Raw genomic sequence first — 20,837 nt, 5'->3', positions numbered from 1 at the left:
TAAATCTCCGTCCCCATATGTACGTCCTACATCTTTCAACGGCCCATACGCAGGCGAGGGCTTCTTTTTCAATTGTTGAATATTTCCTCTCGGCTGGGGACAGGGTGCGGGAGCCAAAAGCAACAGCACGTTCCTCATTGTTTGAGTTGATCTGGGTCAGAACAGCTCCAAGACCATAATCTGACGCATCAGTGGTGATGAACGTTGGGAGATTTGGGTTGAAGATTGCCAGTGCTGGGCTTTTTAGTAGCATTTCCTTCAGTTTGTTGAAGCTTTCATTTGCTGTATCAGTCCATTGAAGTTCAGCTGTCTGACTTGTCCGAAGTAACTCACGGAGTGGTTCAACCACAGTTGCATAGTTTGCTAGGAATTTGCTGAACCACGAAGTCAAGCCTAAGAAGGAACGAAGAGCAGCCATGTCCTGTGGTGCAGGGGCTTTGGCAATGGCAGTCAGGTGGTCTGGGCTGGGGCTCAGGCCATCCTTGGAAATGACGTGTCCCAAGAACAGAATAGATGTCTGTCCAAATGAACTTTTGTTGAAGTTGATCTGCAGACCGACATCCTTCAGGCGTTGGAGGACAGCCTGTAACCGTTCATCATGCTCTTCTCTGGAATGTCCATACACTATTATGTCATCCAAGTAGTTCTGTACTCCTGTCTGGTCTTTTAGGACTGTTTGCGTCATCTTTTGGAAGGCAGAAGGGGCTGAAGCAAGTCCAAATGGAACTCGGGTAAACCGGAAGAGTCCTTCATGGGTTATGAATGCTGTGAGGCTTCGGCTATCAGGGTGAAGAGGCAGTTGGTGATAAGCTGAACTTAAATCAATCTGGCTAAAATGTGTAGCCCCAGCCAGCTGTGCGAACAAATCCTCCATGTGAGGAAGAGGGTAACAGTCCATGATCACACTCTTGTTAGGTTCACGCAGATCCACACAAAGTCTTAAGTCTCCCTTACTTTTTCTTCCAACCACTAGAGGACTCACCCATTCAGCTGCATCCACTGGTTCGATGATGCCTGCTTGGAGTAGACGTTTCAATTCAGCTGACACCTCCTCACGTATGCTGAGTGGTAGACGCCGCAGTTTTTGACGAACTGGCTGTACTGTCTTGTTCACTTGAACTTTGTGGATAAACCCTTTAACAGCTCCGAGATGATGGGAAGAAGAAGAATCAATGTTATTCACCATGCATGTTTGTTTACTGGCTGGTGCTCCTCTTGCAGGATCCTCTCCTTTGTTGATGACTTTTCCAGCAATGATATCAATGTTAAGTGCTTTAATTAAGTCCAACCCCAGCAACGGTGATCCATCTTTAACTATGAAGAATGATCCTGGCACTTTTCTGTCATTGTTTGCAACCCTCACTGAAGCCTGTAGGCAGCCAATGACAGGCAAGTCACCTTTTGCATAAGTGACAAGCTTAACTTTCGGTTCAGTCAAAGCGCAGGGTGCAAAATGTTCTTTGTAGATGGCTTCTGGGAGGATAGATACTGAAGCTCCTGTATCCACAATTAACTCCAGAACCTGAGAGTTTCCCTGTGGTGTTTCAATGTTCATTTTGCATGTAATCTTATCACATGCTGCAGTCATCAGTTTGTGATCATCGACACATAAAACTGTGAACTCAGGAACAACTACTTCCCTGACCACTGCTACAGCTGATTTACAAACTCTGGCGAAGTGCCCTTTTTTGTTGCATTTATCACATTTTACTGTTGCTGCTGGACAGTTTTTATCATTAGCCAGGTGTTTCTCGGATCCACATCTGAAACAATGACGCTGTTGCTCTTTATCACTTGCCTTTTTGTGCCATTCTTTAGATGTAGGTCCCCGAGCTTGAGCCGGTCGCGCTCCTCTTTTTCCCCGAAGACGTGCGTCCTTCACCTCCACAGCTTGTACTGCCGCAGTCTGGGCCGTGGGTGCAGCAGAGAGGAGTGTAGCATTCTTGACCGCAGCCTCCACCTGACATGCAATAGTAACTACCTTGTCCAATGTAAGGTCCTCCTCCAGCAGCAATTTTTCTTTAACAACACTGAGATTAGCATTAGCAACAAGTTGATCCCGAATCATTTCACCCTCCATTATTCCAAAACCACATGGCACAGCTAACGCTCTGAGGGCGGCAACATACTGGGTCACCGTTTCATCAGCCCGCTGAACTCGCTGTCTGAATGTGTGCCTGCATGCCACTACATTCACTTTAGGGACAAAGTGGTTTTCAAGCACAGTCATGGCTTCAGCAAACGTTGTACCTTGATTCGGCAGTGTGTAGAAGTCGTTGTCCCTCTGGTCCCAAGCAATGTAATAAGATGGCTCGTCGTCTCGCCTCCGGCCATGCATCTCCCGTAGCATTTATCACTAGCATGTAGTTCTCAAAGAATTTGCGCCACGTCATAAACGGTATTGGCGGCTCACCCGCATGTTGCAAAAAGGGCGGTGGGCTCGGCACTGAAGCGCTCATCTTCGTCGCCAATTTGTTGGGTGTGTAATCAGGCAGCGGAGGCGACGTCTGGGTTCAACACTTTATTTTAGGCTTTACAGCGGAGCTCCATCTTGTTCTCGCTCTCTACTTTCTTCTTCTCCTCTTTCTCTTACCCAGCCTCATTAGCGACACCCCTGGTCTGACAGGGTAACAGCATGTACTAATTTTCTTCCCTTATTATAGAACCTTGTAACACAACACACTGAATCCAGCAAATGTGCCTATTTTAGCTTGAATCAGTCAGTTAATAACAGCCCTGTAACAATGAGCCACTGAAGGAGCTGCTCAGTGCTGTCACAGTCTGCTGCATGGGGTGGGAGATGTTGTCCAACAGGGATGACAGCTTAGCCGCCGTTCTCCTGTCACTCACCACCTCCACTGGGTCCAGAGGGCATCCTAGAACAGAGTGCAGAGTAACATCAGCTGAGTCTCTCCCAAAGATGGTAAAGAAAAAAAGATTAATGTAACTGTAATCCCTATAGACATGGTTACTAGTATTTTCTTGTTTTTTACCTTGTATTATTATTTCCGACACCCCTTGAACACACTTTGATTTTCCGTAGTTCAGTGAATGCAACAAAAGCACGTTGCTGCATTAAGCTAGGCAAAATGGAGCAAGACACCCAAGAGCAATTAACAAGCTACACAGTGAGTCTTTCGGTATAAAATAAGTGTTATAAAGTATTTTTTACAGTCTCTAACTTAAAGTTATGTACTTTTCAGAGGCCTTTATGTGTTTTACTCTCGACCAAAACCAGGCAGAGCGTGTGTTTGTTTCTTGGGAACTCCGGTGAGTTACTAAAAATGATAAGTTAGCAGGAAAATCTATGCTAATTTTACATGTGGTAATAACTGCAACAGTGAAAATTCTGTATTGTCTAAAAAAACAACAAAGCTAAAGCCAGTCGGAGTACTTGAATTGTGTGTGAAATGGAGTGTCGTATTTTATTTTATTGTCTATTTGATTGGGCATCTTCACAAATGCGCAAAACTAATGCAGGATGCACTTTTCTTTTAGCCATAAATGTTGTCCAGTGTTTTTTTTCTGCACTTTGTCATTTCAGTTATGGGTTGATTCATGTAAATACGTTATGTAAAACTACTTACATTACAAACATTTCATGATGTGATTACATATGCCTTAAAAAGGGGTATATAAATACAATTGATTGTAATGCTGTAAAGCAGTACAAATGGAATTCATAGAGACAGAACAATGTTAAAACAACAGTGTACTTGATTTTGAAAACTCTATGAGATCTCGTTTTATTTAGAAAAACTGTTAAGAACTGTTTTGTTTATTGCTCTGTACTGTATGTGCAGACTGGTTTTTTGTGATCCTGGATCTGAAGTGGTTCTGGATATGGATGGCGAGCCAGACCCTGTGAAAACTCTTGGCGAATCCAAAAGCAGTGTGGCCAGCTGTTCTGGATGCAGGAGTAGAGCTACAGTCTGAATTACTTCGAATCGCAGGATTTCAAATAAGCAAGAGCAAAAACTGCTTACTTGATACAGATTGTTTCTCTGGGAAACTGTTGAAGTCCCAATATCCTGCTCATCAGGAGTCAGGTCTAAAGAGACTACTCATTTTATTTTATTTTGTTGTTATTTTCGAAAGAGTGCTCTTTTCTGTTGATCTTCTGTTAATTTTCTGTGCTGTATACATTGGGTTATTGCACCATTGTAACATTGTAATAAAGCTGCCGGCTGTTCAACACTCAATTCTCTCAAATTTATTTTACTCCTCTCGAATCTAGTTTATAAGTTTAACCCTACTATACTAAGCAGGTGTTACATAACTAAAACATGATTTCAACAGCACTGCTCAAGAAAGGAACATTTCACACTGACAGCCTAATAAGTACCAGGGAGACTTTCATTTTCCTTCTGTCAATAAAGACAATGTCGATTTGCCTTTATCGCCGTCTGTTTCTGTGTGTCCTCATGAACTGCTTTTTGGTTACTTTTTGCAAGTTTGATGATTCAAGTTCACCAGTTTGTATTTTTTACCCTTTTGGAGATTTGGATTTTACATTCACTTTTTATTGGTTTTTATTTTATTCAGTTTTGTTTTGTTTTTTTAAACCATTTGTGTTGCATGTTTGACACTTAATAACTGTGTGTGCTTGTGTTGTATGTTCATGTATTTTCTCCCTAGCGTTGGTCCTAAAACCAGGATTGATCCCACGTCACTGCATTGTTAGTCAGTTTTCCTCATGGCTGAAGCCTTGGACAGGTCACATCAACACCGTGGTGAAAAAGGCCCGTCAGCGTCTCTACCACCTCAGATGCTTGAGAGACTTCCGACTGCCCTCCAAGGTGCTCAGGAACCACATCAGTGAGTTCATCCAAATCAGAAATGCTGTCTTGGAACAAGGACCAGTCAATGCGATCAATACACCCCTGAAGGGCAACACAACTGTCTTTTGTCCAGACATTAGTCCACTTGACACAGGCCATCTCCCTCCTAATCACAGATCTGTAAGCAGGGAGGAGGTGAATAACATTGTGATCCGAAGAACCTGGTGCAGGTCTGGCCACAGACTTATATGCCCCCTTAATTGGTCCATAACACAAATCCAGCGTTTTGTTATGCCTTGTAGGACAAGTGACATATTGAAAGAAATTGTTCAGTGATTTCTTAAGATTACAATTGTTAAAATCACGAAGAATAAAATTAGGAGCATCCGGAGAGTAGGGATGGGTACCGGTATCCGGTGCCATTATGGCATAAACGGTGGTAACCAGACTGATTTAGGATTTCTCAGCTTTATTTCGGTGCTTTTTTCCCCCCCTGAGATGTGATACACTTGAGATTCTAGCCAATCATTTTATGTTTCCAAGGATAGTAGGTGGGCCCAGGCTAAAATGACCAAAGAAAAAGTGGGAAACAGCTGAACGAGATGTTTTTGGACAAAGTTTGTGTTTTTTCCATTGTTTAAGCACTGCTTCCAGCCAAGAGTGATACCATTTCTTCACACAAAAACTCAGTAATCCTGTGGTAGAAAAACATTAAATTGTGTGTCATACTGTAAATCACATGATCAAACACATGATTAACCCTCTGTTGTAGAAAAGAAATGTAAATGTTAGCGCTGCGCAGGTGTATACACTCTTTCTCAAAGTGACTTTTGTGAGCAACACAAGGTAATGAATAACACACTGCTGGTAAATTCACAAAGACACAGAAAGTGGCAATTAAAAGGTTAAGTCAGCACAGCCCAAAAGCTCATGCATCCTGTTGCTGTCATCTTTCTGCTCCTGTAAAAAGAAACATACATACATACATCCACCCTTTTGTCACTGGGTGGAGGTGCACTCTTGCATACTGGAGTCAAGTCAGTCAAGCTTTTGTCTGTCCAGTCAGCTTTTACCAATCAGTCAGTCAGTTCCCCATTTTTTAATTTTCACTCATTCATTTACTCATTGATTCTTTCTTTTGCTGATAGTGGAAATTATTGTCACATTTCGTTTCCACCCTCAGCAAAACGACAACATTTTGAAAAGAAAAAGAAGAATTTTAGACTGGATTACCTCGCTGTATCCTTATAGAAAAAGGGACTCGCTTCCTAATTGTCCCAAATAAATGACTTTCTCCTGAGCCCATTCTAATTTTGGAGAAACTCACTTTGCAACCGTTCGCAACAACATGTTGTGTAGTTCTTCCTATTGAAACATTTAGATCTGCTTAGATGACAAAGAATATTGAACAAAACTTTCAGTGCACTGTGAAAGTAACAAAATAAAAAGAATAAAAGAAAAGAAAGGAAAGGAAAGGCCTTGTTAAATCATGACACGTGTTCTTCATTTCAGGGGGATAAATCATACCAAACCTAATTGGCAGGCTCAACTTTGTAACATGAGACAAATCATCAGCCAGTTTAATCTCAAACATTCATCCAATCAGCCACACCACACACAACATACAGCATAACCCTGTTGTCTCATCACATAATAAGTTTCTTCTCATGCAGTGTTGGTCAAGTTACTTGAAAAATCAGTAACTAATTACCAATTACTTCCCCAAAAAAGTAATCCCGTTACTTTACTGATTACTTATTTTCAAAAGTAATTAATTACACCTGAATAGGTGATAAAGCGATAGCTCTTTCAGCCCAATTCTACTTTTTCTGCATAATCCATCATACAAAATGTAATCAAATGGAAAAGTCTCTTTTTAAAACTTGTTTTATTGGTTTTAATCTTTTAACTTTATGCATCAAGCAAAAATTTAATTATATGCACCATTCTCTGACTGGAAGAAATTTGTTTAACATTTAAACCTATTTTCTACACATTCCAACACATAAAATAAAATATTTTTTGTGATTACACTCACTCTTTCAAATAGATGCAAGTAAAACACAGCAGAAAATAAATAAAGTCAAAGACTAGCAGTCCTGTTGCTCTATTTTCACCTGTAAAGCAGGACTACGGTAGGCGGAGGTTTACCCTGGTGCAGGTGTGCCGCAGCGGTCAGTTGAAGAATCCGCGAGTTTCTCTGTGAGTTTCCCATTACGTCGTAGCACACTCGGTGCTTGCTTGGAAGTTTAGGGGTTTTTTCGCCGTAAAAAGAAGTTTTCTTCCCACACATAACGGACGCTAATGTTTTTGTCACTTTTTATGGAATCAAACTTAAAGTAAGGTCAGTACTTCCACGCTTTAAACGCTGCACGCTCATACTCTCTCTTGCACTCGATATATGATCCATTGTTGATCTGCACACAGCTGTTGTCACAAAAGTCACACTCGCTTAGGTCACTGTCATGAGACATTCTCGCAAAAAAAAATCACGGTTTTAGTAACGCAGTAACGCAGCGTTCCTACAGGAAAGTAACTGTAATCTAATTACCGTTTATGCAATAGTAATCCCTTACTTTACTCATTACCGTAAAAAAGTAATCAGATTACAGTAACGCGTTACTTGTAACAAGTAACGTGTTACTGCCCATCTCTGTTCTCATGTAACCAAATGTGTGCCATGTTAAAACTTATTCACCCACCAGAAACTCAACAATCATGCAAAACTCTTCATCAGCATTCTGTTTTCTCCCTATGATACAATCATCTGTCCTCCTATAATATTTAATCCACTAGTCTACGTATCACTTCCATCTTACTGAGTGACTTGGACAAGATGACAAACAGAATCTCATGCTTAAGATGCTGTCTGGTCTTCATGAGTGTCATTGTATGTGTATATGCATGTAGGGTTAGTATGGTTAATGCATTTTCTGCTTGTGTGTGTTTTATATACCTTTCTCATTTTGTGGTCCAAACTCCTTCACAATTTTCCCACTTAAATCAGTTTCCTTTTTTCCCAGGATTGCTAACCCAAATTTTGATTTCCCACACTAAACGACAGCCTTCCTCTGTGTTCTCACCTGCTCCTCTCACTCTTTGCAGTCCAATGGCAAACAGTTCTCTTCAGCTTTGTCCTGTGTCATCCTCACTGTCTCATCTTGCCATTCCACTCCAAAAGTGGCCAATGTCACTCAGACAGTCTCCTCAAAAGTCATCTTCACACACAGTGAAGTTGCAGCTTGCTGGAAACGCATCTCCATCCATCCATGATGATGGGGTTTTCTTACTCTCTGATGCCGTTTGTACACACTGCTGCTGGACCTCTCTCAGGACTCTGTTGTTGTCTCTTGGGCTGCTATGAATTGTAGATGTGCTGTGCTTCTGGAACTGCACTCCTTGTCTTCAGGCAGAGGTTAGCTTCCATGGAGCTTGTTTTTTCAGGGTGAGGAACACATGGGAGTTAAGCTGTAAACACCACTCAGCCAAAAGCTCTGCCTCAGTGTTTCCTAATGATGTGAAACCTATAACTTTCTTCCAACTGCTGCATGTGGAAAATTGATCCAGGTCTGCTTTTCACCTGAAAGTGACAAACTAAGACATTTTCATTGTTCTCCTCACTGCTTAAACAACACACATCTCTCTCTCTCTGGTTTTTTTTTGGAACTCTCCTTTCTTAAAAACAGAAAGTGGCATTACAGTTGTTTCAGGCTGAGAAACACCAAACACTTGCCATGTTATCATTCATATTTCGTCCACACAACTATTTTTTTCTTTTTTGTGTCCACTGGGCAGGTGACCTGCAGAATCATGTCTTCCCCAGTTCGAGACCACTTCACTCACATACTTTCACACCTCTCTGTAACTCACACACACCATGACGTCAGACACAATCACCTGCTTTTCGACAAAACAAAAACATGATGCTGATGTTACAAAAGTCTCACACACATGAATCAGGATGCAGAAAAGCTGTTGCCCATATGGGGTGCCAGGAAGAAACTAAACTCATGGATAGCTGCATGCTTGAGATATCATAGCTCTGTTTCCCTCCCCTCTGATAAGGTCAACCAGCTCCTGCTCTGAACATGTGTAGCTTGCTCATCAGCTTAAAAGCGACTGCATACAAAATGACAATCAGACTCACTCACGCAGACCACGTCTGGCCCGCACACGCACACAAAATAGACACATATGAGCTGTCACCACTTTCAAGTACAAAGTTGTTATGAAGTCTGTCACAATCCCCCCTTTTTTCCCCTTTATTTATTTATCCTTCTTATTTCATTGTACTGTATATTGTTACTCTTATTTGCCTTGTATGTCTACTGTACAAACTGAACTGGAATGACTGACTGTTTGCTTTATAATTTCAAATAAAGTTTGGGAAAAAAAGAAAAAAAAAGAGTGATTGACTCCAGGTGAATATCGCCAACAACAATAAAAATAAGGTGTAGAAGATCTCCATCTCGGCAAAAACCTCATAAAAAGTTAAAACCACAGTTAGGAACAGAATTAAAACAAAGTTAAAAACAAAAAGAAAACGCCAGTAAACACCTGCTGCAGGTCGCCACAAGAGCAGCACCCCCTTCTGGAGGACTAATATTTCACTGAAAAATATCTGATATGCATATCAACATAATTATGGATGATTATAAAAAACACACACATTATAAAGAAAATACATCAAAAGACAGATTGTATTATATTTATGTATCAAATATGACAAAATGCAGATTTTACAGAAGTAAAATTATCTCTAGTTTAACCCTTTAAGACCTACCCCAAGTCCGCCAGAGCTTATGTTATATTTTTACATGCTGTAGTGCCATTTTTGGGAGCATTTCAAGTTGCTATACATCAATACAACTGTTATAGCCCAAATTTTCATAATATGCATGCATTAAGGGCATAGTAATTACATAAATTGCAAAAAGTGCAATAAACTACAAAATTTTTTTTAAATCGTTTTTGTTTTTTTTAACATATATTTCTAGTTAGAGAAATTTAAGAGGCTTATCCCTCTAAACTGCAAATACAAAAAAGTTGCACAAAATAGTTTCCCACCACAGGAAATTTATTTTAAGTGTCTTCATGGTTTTATTTTTGAAATACACCAATTTTTATATACTGCAGGAAAAACGAAAACAAATATTACAGTGCAAATTTGCAAAAGAGCAGCATGTGCATCACAATAAACTATTTCCAGCAGTGCAATATGAGTCCTAAGCATCCCAGAAACGACACAGAAAGTCATAAAGTCAAAGATAACTTTTAAAAACACCAGTATAGGCTCATCAGGCCCTGATGGTAAAAGACTACATTTTCGCGAAAATGACGTCACTTCCGGTTTCCGGCAGGTCATGGCGGACATGCGATAGTTCGTGGTGATGTCTATTCCAACCTAAGAAGTGTTACGAACAACTGATTGGCTCGGCAAAGCGTGTTTCTGGAATATTATGTTTTTGTTGCTGCAAGTGCTTTTTATGCAGTTTTTGCAAAGCTATATGTGGAACGAAACTGTGACCTAGGACAAGCTGATGGCATAAGATGTAAGTACAACTCCTCCGGTTTCATATGCAAAAAAAATTATTGCACTAGCTTACGTGGTTGCAGTTCTACAGGGATTTAAAAGTAGTTGCGCAAAACGGAGCATGCCGCTCTGACCGGTTTTAAAGGGTTAAACATTTAATTAGCGTTCTGCCTGCACAGAATGGATAGTCAAACAAATTGAATAATCATAAATACGTATCCCTAGCCCCATTTTATATTTATTACTTTATTTTTGTATTATCATTATTTTATAATTATAGCACTATAATATATAATAAAGGAAGGATTCTGGATCAGCACCATGATGCAAACTTGTGGCCATAGTATATACAGTATAGATTTTTTAAATTTATTACTAATGATATAACGTTGGTGAGAGTTTTTAAGTGTGGATAATTAAATAATACATTAATCCAATAGCAAATTTCACCTTGCTCTCAGATGGACAGCAAGTGGAGAGCAGAGATGGACAGTAACGCGTTACTTGTAATGCGTTACTGTAATCTGATTACTTTTTTCAAGTAACGAGTAAAGTAAGGGATTACTATTTCAAAATCGGTAATTAGATTACCGTTACTTTCCCGTAGGAACCCTGCGTTACTGCGTTACTAAAACCATGATTTTTTTGCGAGAATGTCTCATGACAGTGACGTAAGCAAGTGCGACGTTAATGACAAAAGCTGTGTGCAGATCAACAATGGATCATATATGAAGTGTGGGAGAGAGTATGAGCGTGCAGCGTTTAAAGCGTGGAAGTACTGTCCTTACTTTAAGTTTGATTCCATAAAAAGTGACAAAAACATTAGCGTCCGTTGTGCGTGGGAAGAAAACTTCTTTTTACAGCGAAAAAAACCCTAAACTTCCAAGCAAGCACCGAGTGTGCAACGACGTAATGGGAAACTCACAGAGAAACTCGCGGATTCTTCCACTGACCGCTGCGGCACACCTGCACCAGGGTAAACCTCCGCCTACCCCACTCCTGCTTTACAGGTGAAAATAGAGCAACAGGACCACTAGTCTTTGACTTTATTTATTTTCTGCTGTGTTTTACTTGCATCTATTTGAAAGAGTGAGTGTAAACACAAAAAATATTTTATGTGCTGGAATGTGCAGAAAATAGGTTTAAATGTTAAACTAATTTCTTCCAGTCAGAGAATGTTGCATATAATTAAAGTTTTGCTTGATGCATAAAGTTAAAAGATTAAAACTGATAAAACAAGTTAAAAAAAAAAAGGGACTTTTCCATTTGATTACATTTTGTATGATGGATTATGCAGAAAAAGTAGAATTGGGCTGAAAGATCTATCGCTTTATCACCTCTTCAGGTTGTAAATCGTGTTTTTAAAAAGTAACTAAGTAACTAAGTAATTAATTACTTTTGAAAATAAGTAATCAGTAAAGTAACGGGATTACTTTTTGGGGGAAGTAATCAGTAATTAGTTACTGAAGTAATCAGTAATTAGTTACTGATTACTTTTTTCAAGTAACTTGACCAACACTGGTGGAGAGTGATAAATGAGATGAGGAGATGGAAGGAGGAAGAGCTGCACAGAGTGAGTCACAGACAGAGCCTAGTTTATTTCCCACAGTTGTTTCAATCACTTGCTTTATGATTCCAAGCGCTGTCACCAATCTTTGCATTTTATTATCATCTAATAACACTTGTTTAATCAGCTACCATTTCTCCTATGGACTTTTTGATGTCTACAGTTTCAGATCAACACAAACCTGCCCTCCAGCACAATCAGCAGCAGGAGCAGCAGTAACCCCTCAATAGCATCATTGTAATATATAGGTAAAATATAAGCTATGTTTGCTTTGCGTAGTCCCCACCTGATGACAGTGATATAGTATGATGCAATTCCATATTAGATTCTTGATGAATGTGGGTTGTTGTTATTCAGCCTGGTTCTATGTGCCCCTTTTTTTAAAAACTTTGAGCACCTGCCCTTTCAAACATCTCTGCACAGCCCTGCTGAACTTGTGTTTTGACCGGACTTCGGGCTCACAGATAGGAGGATGGAGGACAAAACAGATGGTGTAGAAATAAGACCATGCTCTGTCCAAACATGCTTTCGAGCTCCTTGGAGGTCCTCCTCTGCTGGCTGAACTTGTTCCTGGCCTTCCTCCAGGGGCTCAAACACAGAGTTTACAGTCAGTCAGCTGGCTGTTCTACTGTTTGTTGACCTGGAGACACATCACAGCACAGCAATCAGGCTTTCTACGGCAATTCTATCCTATCCTCAAATGAAAAAGGAGCAGCTTCACTCTCAGCTACAAACGTGCTCAGTACCTGACGATAGAGATGAAGACCAAGGATCATGAGTACAATGACCAGCAGGACTACCAGTGGGATGACAACACCTTTAACAACATCTGAGTGTGTGGGATCTAATAAAGACACATTCACAGTCAACAAGCATCATTAAAGAGATAATTCATTCAGTCAAGGCCTCTGGATGTCTGGGGCCTGGATCTCCTCCATGCCTGCTTCATGCCCTGGTGGATGGGTTTCTGGCTCCCCACACTCCATTTAACAGATCGTTAAATGGAAAAACCTTTTTAATACAAGCACACTGATCCACACAGGTGTGCACACGGGTGTTCACTGTTCACAGACACAAACAACATCTTTCTTGGCTGCTACCTCAAAGCACATTGTGCGCAGTCGGACCTGCGTGCTGCACAACAACATTCAATATTTAATATTGACTAGTGATGGGAATTCCGGCTATTTTTAGTGAACCGGCTCTTTTGGCTTCCAACCGGCCTGTTTGTACATGCTTTGGAGTTTTTACACAATTTGGAGTTTGTACGTGCTTTGTCTCTAGGGGCCAGCGTAAATATACTTTTATTTATTCACTCAACATAAAATGTAATAAATAAATTATAAAATACAAAAACCAACTATTCACATTTCAACTTTTAACTATTTAAATTTCCAGCTTTTTCCTTTTAAACAAATTTAAAGCGAAACAACACAAAACACTGCAAACCACAGCACAATTAAACATCAATTAAAATATTCAAAACAAAAAGAAGATGTATATTCTCTGTCATATGGACCTGCATGAATAAACTTTCTGAATCCTTTATAGTAATCATCCACAACTATTTTCAGTTGTGGATGATTACAATGCCTTTCTAATGTGATGTTGTTGTCCCTGGCTCTCTTTCTCTCTCTTTTCCTCCCGCTCTGTTCCTGTGCTACTGCAAGTGTAACTACCGCCCCTCCCCCCTGTGAAGCGAAAAAAAGTGCGAGAGAGAGGGTGAGAGAAAGAAAAAACAAAACAAAAAAACACGTCGTTCACTTCAAAGATCCGGCTCTAAGAGCTGTTTCGCGATCGACACATCACTAGCATTTACTGTTATTTACACTTAGCATGATTATTGCGATGGTGCTGTGCTTATTATGTTGCTCTCTTTTTTTGCTTGTTTTCTCTTGTTTTCTTTTTTTTTCTCTCAACAGGTGATCCAGGAGGTTTTTTTTCTTTTTAAGTGTCCTTTCTCACTTTCCCTGTTCTCCTCTGTTTTTCCTTCATCTTTCTTTCTCCCTGTCCTATTCCCCAGCCATGTCTGTCCCATCTGTAACAACTGAAAATAAAATAAAATAAATCCGTTGGGTATCTTTGTTGACCTTCAGACATCAATTCTGATGGTTAAAGAACCAAACGGGACAGGCAAATATAAGAAATTGGCATTTTTCATAGATTTAACTTAAGACATGTCAAAATTGCTGCACTTTGGTGGCAAGTTTCTAGCACAATAGTGATTTAAAAAAACAATGTAAAATTGAGTTCCTGCCAAGTTATCTGTTATGTGTAGACACAACACTGGTTGATCAGTCAGGTACAAGGACTGGACTGAAAATGAGTGATAAAGCAGCTAATGTCCAAAGAAAAACAGTGAAAGACCTTCAAAAAGCTGGAGACCTATTGCTCAAGACCACATGTGGTCATGTGATAAAGTACAAAAATACTTACTGCATATTTATGGCTAATATTTCTATGTATCTCAGAATACTGCAGTGTATGCATCAAAGTAGTAGTACCATAACTCATAACCTGAACCTCTCTGTTATTTAACGCTGCCCTGAACACAAACCCAGCAGCCTCTGCTTCAACTTACCTGACACAGTGACAGATAGCAGGGGGCTCTCAGAGGACAAGTCATGGTAAAAAACATAGACGTGGTAAATGCAACTGTAGTTTCCTTGGTGGGTGGGCTCTGCAGCAGGAAACAGGAAGTGGGCGGAGTGATTGACAGCTGGCTGGGTGTAGTTGTACGCCGTGTTGGATGAGGTGAAGGTGAGCTGGAAGGAGCCCCCCGGGTACTGTGGCTGGATGGAGCAGCTGATGGTGAAGTTTGAGCCCCTGGACACCTGAAGCCCCTGCTGCTGGGCCATGGAGACCCCATTCATGAAGGACACAGAGATGATTGGCTGAACCAGCAGGTCTGTAAACATTGAGATGATGCAAGGTGAGGTCACATCTACCTTCTGTAAAAAAAATGTAGCAGGATCTCAGCTGGGTGCACTCTCTCCAAAATCATTTACTGTAAACACCAGAGCATATGTCTGCTCCTCGAGCCCTCTCTCGAACCATTAACCTCCAGTTTTCCCGTCTGGTGGACAGTTTGTGTTCTTCATTCAATTTGTTTCAGTTTTCAGGTTGTTTTAGTCACAGCAGCTCTTTATCTCCTTTCTCATCCCGACTTGTCTGTTTTATTTCCATCCAGTTTGGAGATGAACTTACATTTTAAGTTAGTAACTGGTTTGCTGGTGAACACTGATTGTCTACAACAGATGCAACAGTCAAGGTAAAATGGCTTTCTTTTGACATTGGGTATTAATATGTGTTAACTTTTAGTTTGCAAAGTTTTCATGTCACAATTATACAAATGATTCCACTAATTATGTCCAGATACTTTTTTGGTATTGCTACTTCAGTATCAGCTAACTGAGCAGATTTTGTCTTTTAGGGTTCAGACGGTAACTCTTTTTGCCATTTAAGAAAAGTCTGAGATGGTTAAGTTAAATGAGACAGGCAAAAGGAAATACAGGAATTCAGGTGTCTTTACTGGTCAAGCAGATAATAAATAACTGAAATAAAAATGGAATGAAGCATTTGATAAAATTTCCCAGAAAGTATGAACATATTTCAGAAGAGCAGTGATCGTGACAAACAAGAACTAAACCCTGCAAAGTCGATAAGATAAGGATATGTGATAGATGATTCTGCTTACCTTTGCAGGTGACATTCAGGGTTAGGAAAGAGGAAGATGATTTTGCACATTCTCTCAGAGCAGATCCGGAGTGAACACAATCAGGCTCAATTTTCAACACAGAAATCTCAGAGGGCTCATTTTTCCATTGTATAGAAAATGCAGAGCCACAGCCCAAATGTTCACAGACGACATGTGCCTCCTTCAGATCCCAGTCAAAATAATCGATTGTTCTCCACTTTCCCACTTTCACCTCCAGCATGCCTGCACAGCGACTGGCTTGGCCCACCAACCTGACAGGCTCTGAACAGAAAGCAGAGTTGTTACATAAGTCATTATTTTGACAGTGCCGAGTTGTTTTCCCTGAGAATCTGTTCAGTATAGGTTTGAGATAAATGTTCTTAAATTCTGCCCCACACAAACGTTTTTAAACCTTATTGATGAAACACTGCAGCACGACCTGGAAATTTAAAGAAAAGGACCAAACTAAAACTGTATTTAACCTCCTTTATGTTTACTTATTTAACACTCTGAGAGAGCAAAGAACCGTCAGCCTGCTCTCTGAGTCCAATTTCATCCACCTCTTGTGTGAGGAGGACGTTCTTCCTCACTTCTTCTCCCTTCTTCTGCTTTTCTCCTCCTTCTCCTACTCCAGTCTCCAACAATTAAGGTAAACTGGGAACCGCTTATTTAGTCACTCTAGCCTCGTCTCCACTGGACATTTTAACCCTATATAAATAGCTTTAATAGCTGCAGGTCCAAGAAACTGACTGTACCTGTCTACAGACTTGTCTCTCTGTCTCTGTCCTTCTGCCTTTGTCTCTGGGCAGGCAGGTGAGTGACAAATGAGGTAACCAGCTTGAGAGCGTAGGCGAGTTAAAATGACAGAGTTCTTCAATTCAAACAGGCTTAAAGGAATCCGTGCTGAAGCTCTGGCATATGTGCTAAAACAACTACACAGTGCTTCAGAAGCACAGTGTCGAGGCTTCATTAGTCTGGCCAGAGTGAGGTGATCAATGATGTCCAAAGATTCATTCGTCCCTTTTATGGTGCCTGATCCAGTGGATTACAAAGGATTAAATGATTGGTATGATCATTTATGTGTATAATGTATAAAAATATACATATACATTACAATACTACATTTAAACATACCTATCCCCTGGTTTATTACATGAGCATGTGGATGCAGGGACCTGACAGCAGAGGTATACTGCCAATATGTACATAAAATGTGCTGGGAGTATGCAGAGAGTCATCAGTAAAAGAATAAAGTGAGTTTGAACCACATCAAAGCTGCAGCTCCTCTTCTACCTGAGCAGCTGAGTCCAACAGCTTTGCCAGGTGAGCAGCTGTTTCTAGCTGAGCCTGAGCTTCTACAGTCCAGGAGAGCAGACTCATGGCCTCCACACTGGAACTCTTTGCTCCACACTGGAGCCTCCACTTCTCCATAGAGCGCCCCCTGGAGGACCGAAGGAGGCCCACAGCCGAGCTCCCTACAGACCACCTCTGCATCCTGCTGGTCAAAGTCAGCTTCACACACTGAGGACCAGCTCTGGTTAGACTTCACCTCCAGTCTGCCTGAACACAGACTGGAACCATTCAGCAGCCTGACAGAGTCTGGAGACATCAGAGAAGATCAAACAGAGAGATCAGAGACAGCAGAGACATGTTTCAGCTGTCAGTGATTTGTTTTTGTGGTGCGTCAATATCAGCAAATATTTACTAAATTTTCTACTTTTTCTGAAAAATAAAATGATACTATTTTAGAGAATACTCCAAAGATTCAAAAGGGTTACTTTAAGAAGTGCCTTGACTACAGGTGGCTGTGTGGGTGTCAGGATACTGATGAGCCACAGATGGACTGATAGAAGAAGTCTTTTCAGGCTTATCTGCTGCTGCAGATGATGTGCTACTATTCTACCTGGTCTTTGTGTCTGGTGCATCAGTGTCACTGATGGGCTGACCTGAGCAGGTGAGCTCCACGGCAGAGGAGAAGCCTTCTGTTGTTACACAGTTCCTCAGAGCAGATCCTGACTGAACACAGGTAGAATTGACCCCCCACACTGAGCTTTGTGGGGACTGTTCTATAGAAACAGCGGAGCCACAGTCCAGATGTTTACAGAATACAGCTGCTTCCTTCAGGGTACAGTCAATGAATTGCAATGGTTTCCACTCTCCCAGATGTTTCACCTGCAGTGTACCTCCGCAGTGATTGGCTCCTCCCACCAACCTGACATCATCAGACTCTGAACAGAAAGCAGAGCGTCATCAGTAAAGAAGCAATTTTACTTCTGAAACGATGAGAGACAAATGCGAGTCACGATTTTCCCTCAGTGATTGTTCATTTCACTTTAATTTTTCTGTGTACCTGTTGAATCGTGTTTTCCATAAGCCTGAATTCCTGAGGAGAAAATCAGAGAACCATCAGCATAAAGCAGGATTCTGTGGAGCTCAGCTGTGGACATAACTCTTAGTGTTAGGGTGATTTTGATAATAGTTGTCATTCTTGCACTTAAATTTGTAGCCTTGTTTCAAACTGTATGATTAAAGACATTCTTCTGTTTCTATTGTCCTCCCCTACATGTAGAATGGTGGGGGAAGCTACAGTGTTTAACTGCAGGCACATCCTATGTAAACGTTCTGTTTTCTTATTTAGTAAACTTGCTGCCCTTTATGGCCTCACCTATGCTTGTGTATGGTGTACCATTAAAGGGGTTAAGCCATATACAGGGTGAGGGGAGAAGACCCTTTGTGATCAACAGGAAGTCACTTATTTGGGTTTTAACCTGCAAACACGCACGCACATGCACATGCACACGCACGCACACGGGTTGACAATGGGTGGTGCTTGTGTATTCACAGAATAAAAGGCTGCAGGGAAGGGTCGGTCATTTGAGGTCGGGTGAAGAGCTGCAGCCTGATCCGACCAGGCTTCCCTTGCAAGTTAAAACGGATCGCTGTTTGTCTTGCTTTGTTCACGGGTGATAAGTCTCTGAACCAGCAGGGCCTGCAAGCTCAGACCCAAAACTCAGGTTTTGTCTGATTAGTATCTTCTGTCAGTATCTTATATAATATCTAAATAACCAGAGTGCAGAGTACAGAAGTCAAAGACTGATTTAAAAGCATGAACAACGTGATCAAATAAAATTTAGTTCAATTCAGTTTTATTTATATAGCTAAATACCAATAAAAGTCACCTCAAGGTGCTGTATTGCTTTTGTTTTTCACAGATGCAGTCTTGTAAACTTTTTTTAAACACATGTTGATCTTGAATCAAATCCCTGAAGAGCATGAACAGTTTCCAACTGGAAATGACACCATTATTATTTACTACTGGTTATTATTACTTGTAGTTTGGTGCTATACAAATAAAATTGAATCAAACTTAACTGAATTATTAAACATAGTATGTGAAGAAAACTCCTCATTTACATTTTAAAAAATGGAGCATAGATATTTATGATTCAAACGAGAGCAGCACAATATTGGGGATGCAGTCAAAATTAAGAGAATGATAAATTATAAAAAATGTAATATCATCTGTAAAGCATCTGATTGACAAAAGCACATGTTTTTCAGCATGACAATGATCAGAAACACTGCAGTAAAAGCATACCTAGACAGTGTAGAATAAAAAGGGGATGTTTTTTCCTCTTCTAGTTTCATTATTTTAATATGGCACGATTAGTTCATTAGAATCATATAACCAGCTTTGCATTAAATATATACTGAAGTTTTTGATCTTACATTAGCCTTTGTATTACAGTGATTGTTATAACTCTAGTTTGATTTTCTACTTACAGGTACCAGAATAATATGATCTTTCATTGCAGATGTGACCATGATCAACTTATACATATTGCAGTTTGTTGCTTATTATAGAGTTGTGCTCAAGTTAATTAAGGGTTAAAAGCTACAGTCAGCGTGAATGTCTGACTGATCTATGGAGGGGAAAGGCTTCGAGCATAGAGGGCCGCACGCGCTTACATACCACTGATATCATATTATTCTTTGTGGTCTTTTATTCAATTATGTTTTTTGCTAAGTTTAAAGTGGTAGTTAATTAAACAACATGCTTACAGTACATATAATACATATAATCTAGGAATGTGTCCGGCCTGAGGTCTTAACTCATTTGGAGTCTCACTATATTTTGCTCTACTTGGTAACAGATGACCAGAGTCAATAATTAGCCTCAGAGACCCTGAGGGCTTGAAGTTTATTACCTTGTTTGGAAGGTGTTATAGAAAGGAGAAGTTCTATGTCTGTTTGTAGCCATTAAAGATGTACAAGATGCACGATTAACTGTGACTAATGTCTGGAACCTATTTTGATCTGTCATTACGCATGAAGGGGCGTTCTAATACCCTGATTTTTACAAAACTATGGAGATGTGTTTTTTGTGATGAGATCTGAGGCTGTCTGCATACAGTTTCCATCTCCCACGGGTGTGACCATTAAAATCATCGTTTGACTTGACCCGGCCGGACCAGTGTTGTTATTGTGGTGTTTCTCCTGTCTCCATCCCCAATATTTTGAACCATAACAACAGACAAACAGTGGAACACTGTCAGTCATGGACTCCCCAGAGCCTGAATATTCCTGACAGAGAGCAAAACAAAAGGCAGAAACACCAAGAGAAGTGCTTTGAATGTCCTTCAAGAAGAGATGACAGAGAACTGCTCAGAGAGCTCAGATTGAGCTGAAGTATGAAGCTGCTGACACCAAATATTGACTTTCAAACTTGTTTTCATTAGTGCAATAAAAACAAATCAAAGCAGTCCTACCTGAGCCCCACAGCAGCAGCAGCAGCAGCACAAACAGCTGATCCATGTCCGGATAAACGTGTCTCTGTCTGTGCTCTGCTATGTTCATCACATGCTGTCCGGTTTATAAATTTAGGTTACACTAGTTTCGTTATAATAGAAGAATTTGCTAAAAGAAAAAAACAAAAGCACAGGGAGGCGAGTTGTGTGTATCTGCCAAGAGAATCTCATCTTACTCATCACATGATCAGAATTCCCATCGTTTATGTTTACTTTTCTCTGTTCTGTATGAGTCTGTCACAAGAGTAAAAACATAAACTCAGTTATTACTAATGCTGAAATTATTAAGAATCCAGCAGCCAGAGTCCACGAGTAAACCACCAAACCAATCTTATCCAGGAGGAAACTGTCTCTCAGTGCAGCTGGTTTAAGGTGTAAATCTCCAACTTTTACTAGTGAATACACGTCTGTTCAGTTACTATTGCTGAATTCATTAACACAAGGGTGACAG

The 20,837-nt window shown here is 40.4% G+C and overlaps 1 protein-coding gene and 1 long non-coding RNA gene across 2 annotated transcripts; one reads left to right on the top strand and one right to left on the bottom strand.

The window, feature by feature from the left end:
- The first annotated feature begins 2,703 nt into the window (after positions 1 to 2,703).
- LOC113026182 (uncharacterized) lies at positions 2,704 to 4,202 on the top strand. The gene is made up of 3 exons (XR_003272889.2): positions 2,704 to 3,128; positions 3,204 to 3,270; positions 3,804 to 4,202. It is a non-coding gene; the product is annotated as an uncharacterized LOC113026182 (long non-coding RNA).
- A 4,030-nt stretch (positions 4,203 to 8,232) lies between these two features.
- On the bottom strand, positions 8,233 to 20,483 carry LOC113024929 (CD5 antigen-like). The gene is made up of 8 exons (XM_080303665.1): positions 20,348 to 20,483; positions 17,929 to 17,961; positions 17,525 to 17,806; positions 16,872 to 17,177; positions 15,579 to 15,860; positions 14,463 to 14,789; positions 12,628 to 12,725; positions 8,233 to 12,521 (listed from the first exon to the last, which is right to left on the bottom strand). The coding sequence occupies exons 1-8, from the start codon at positions 20,433 to 20,435 to the stop codon at positions 12,507 to 12,509; spliced, it is 1,431 nt and encodes a 476-aa protein (XP_080159791.1). The 5' UTR covers positions 20,436 to 20,483; the 3' UTR covers positions 8,233 to 12,506.
- Positions 20,484 to 20,837: the final 354 nt, after the last annotated feature.

This window comes from Astatotilapia calliptera, chromosome 7 (assembly GCF_964374335.1).
Source record: "Astatotilapia calliptera chromosome 7, fAstCal68.1, whole genome shotgun sequence".
NCBI classification, from domain to species: domain Eukaryota; kingdom Metazoa; phylum Chordata; class Actinopteri; order Cichliformes; family Cichlidae; genus Astatotilapia; species Astatotilapia calliptera.
The sequence above is the reverse complement of the archived record's forward strand: the minus strand, read 5'-3'. Positions and strand labels throughout refer to the sequence as shown.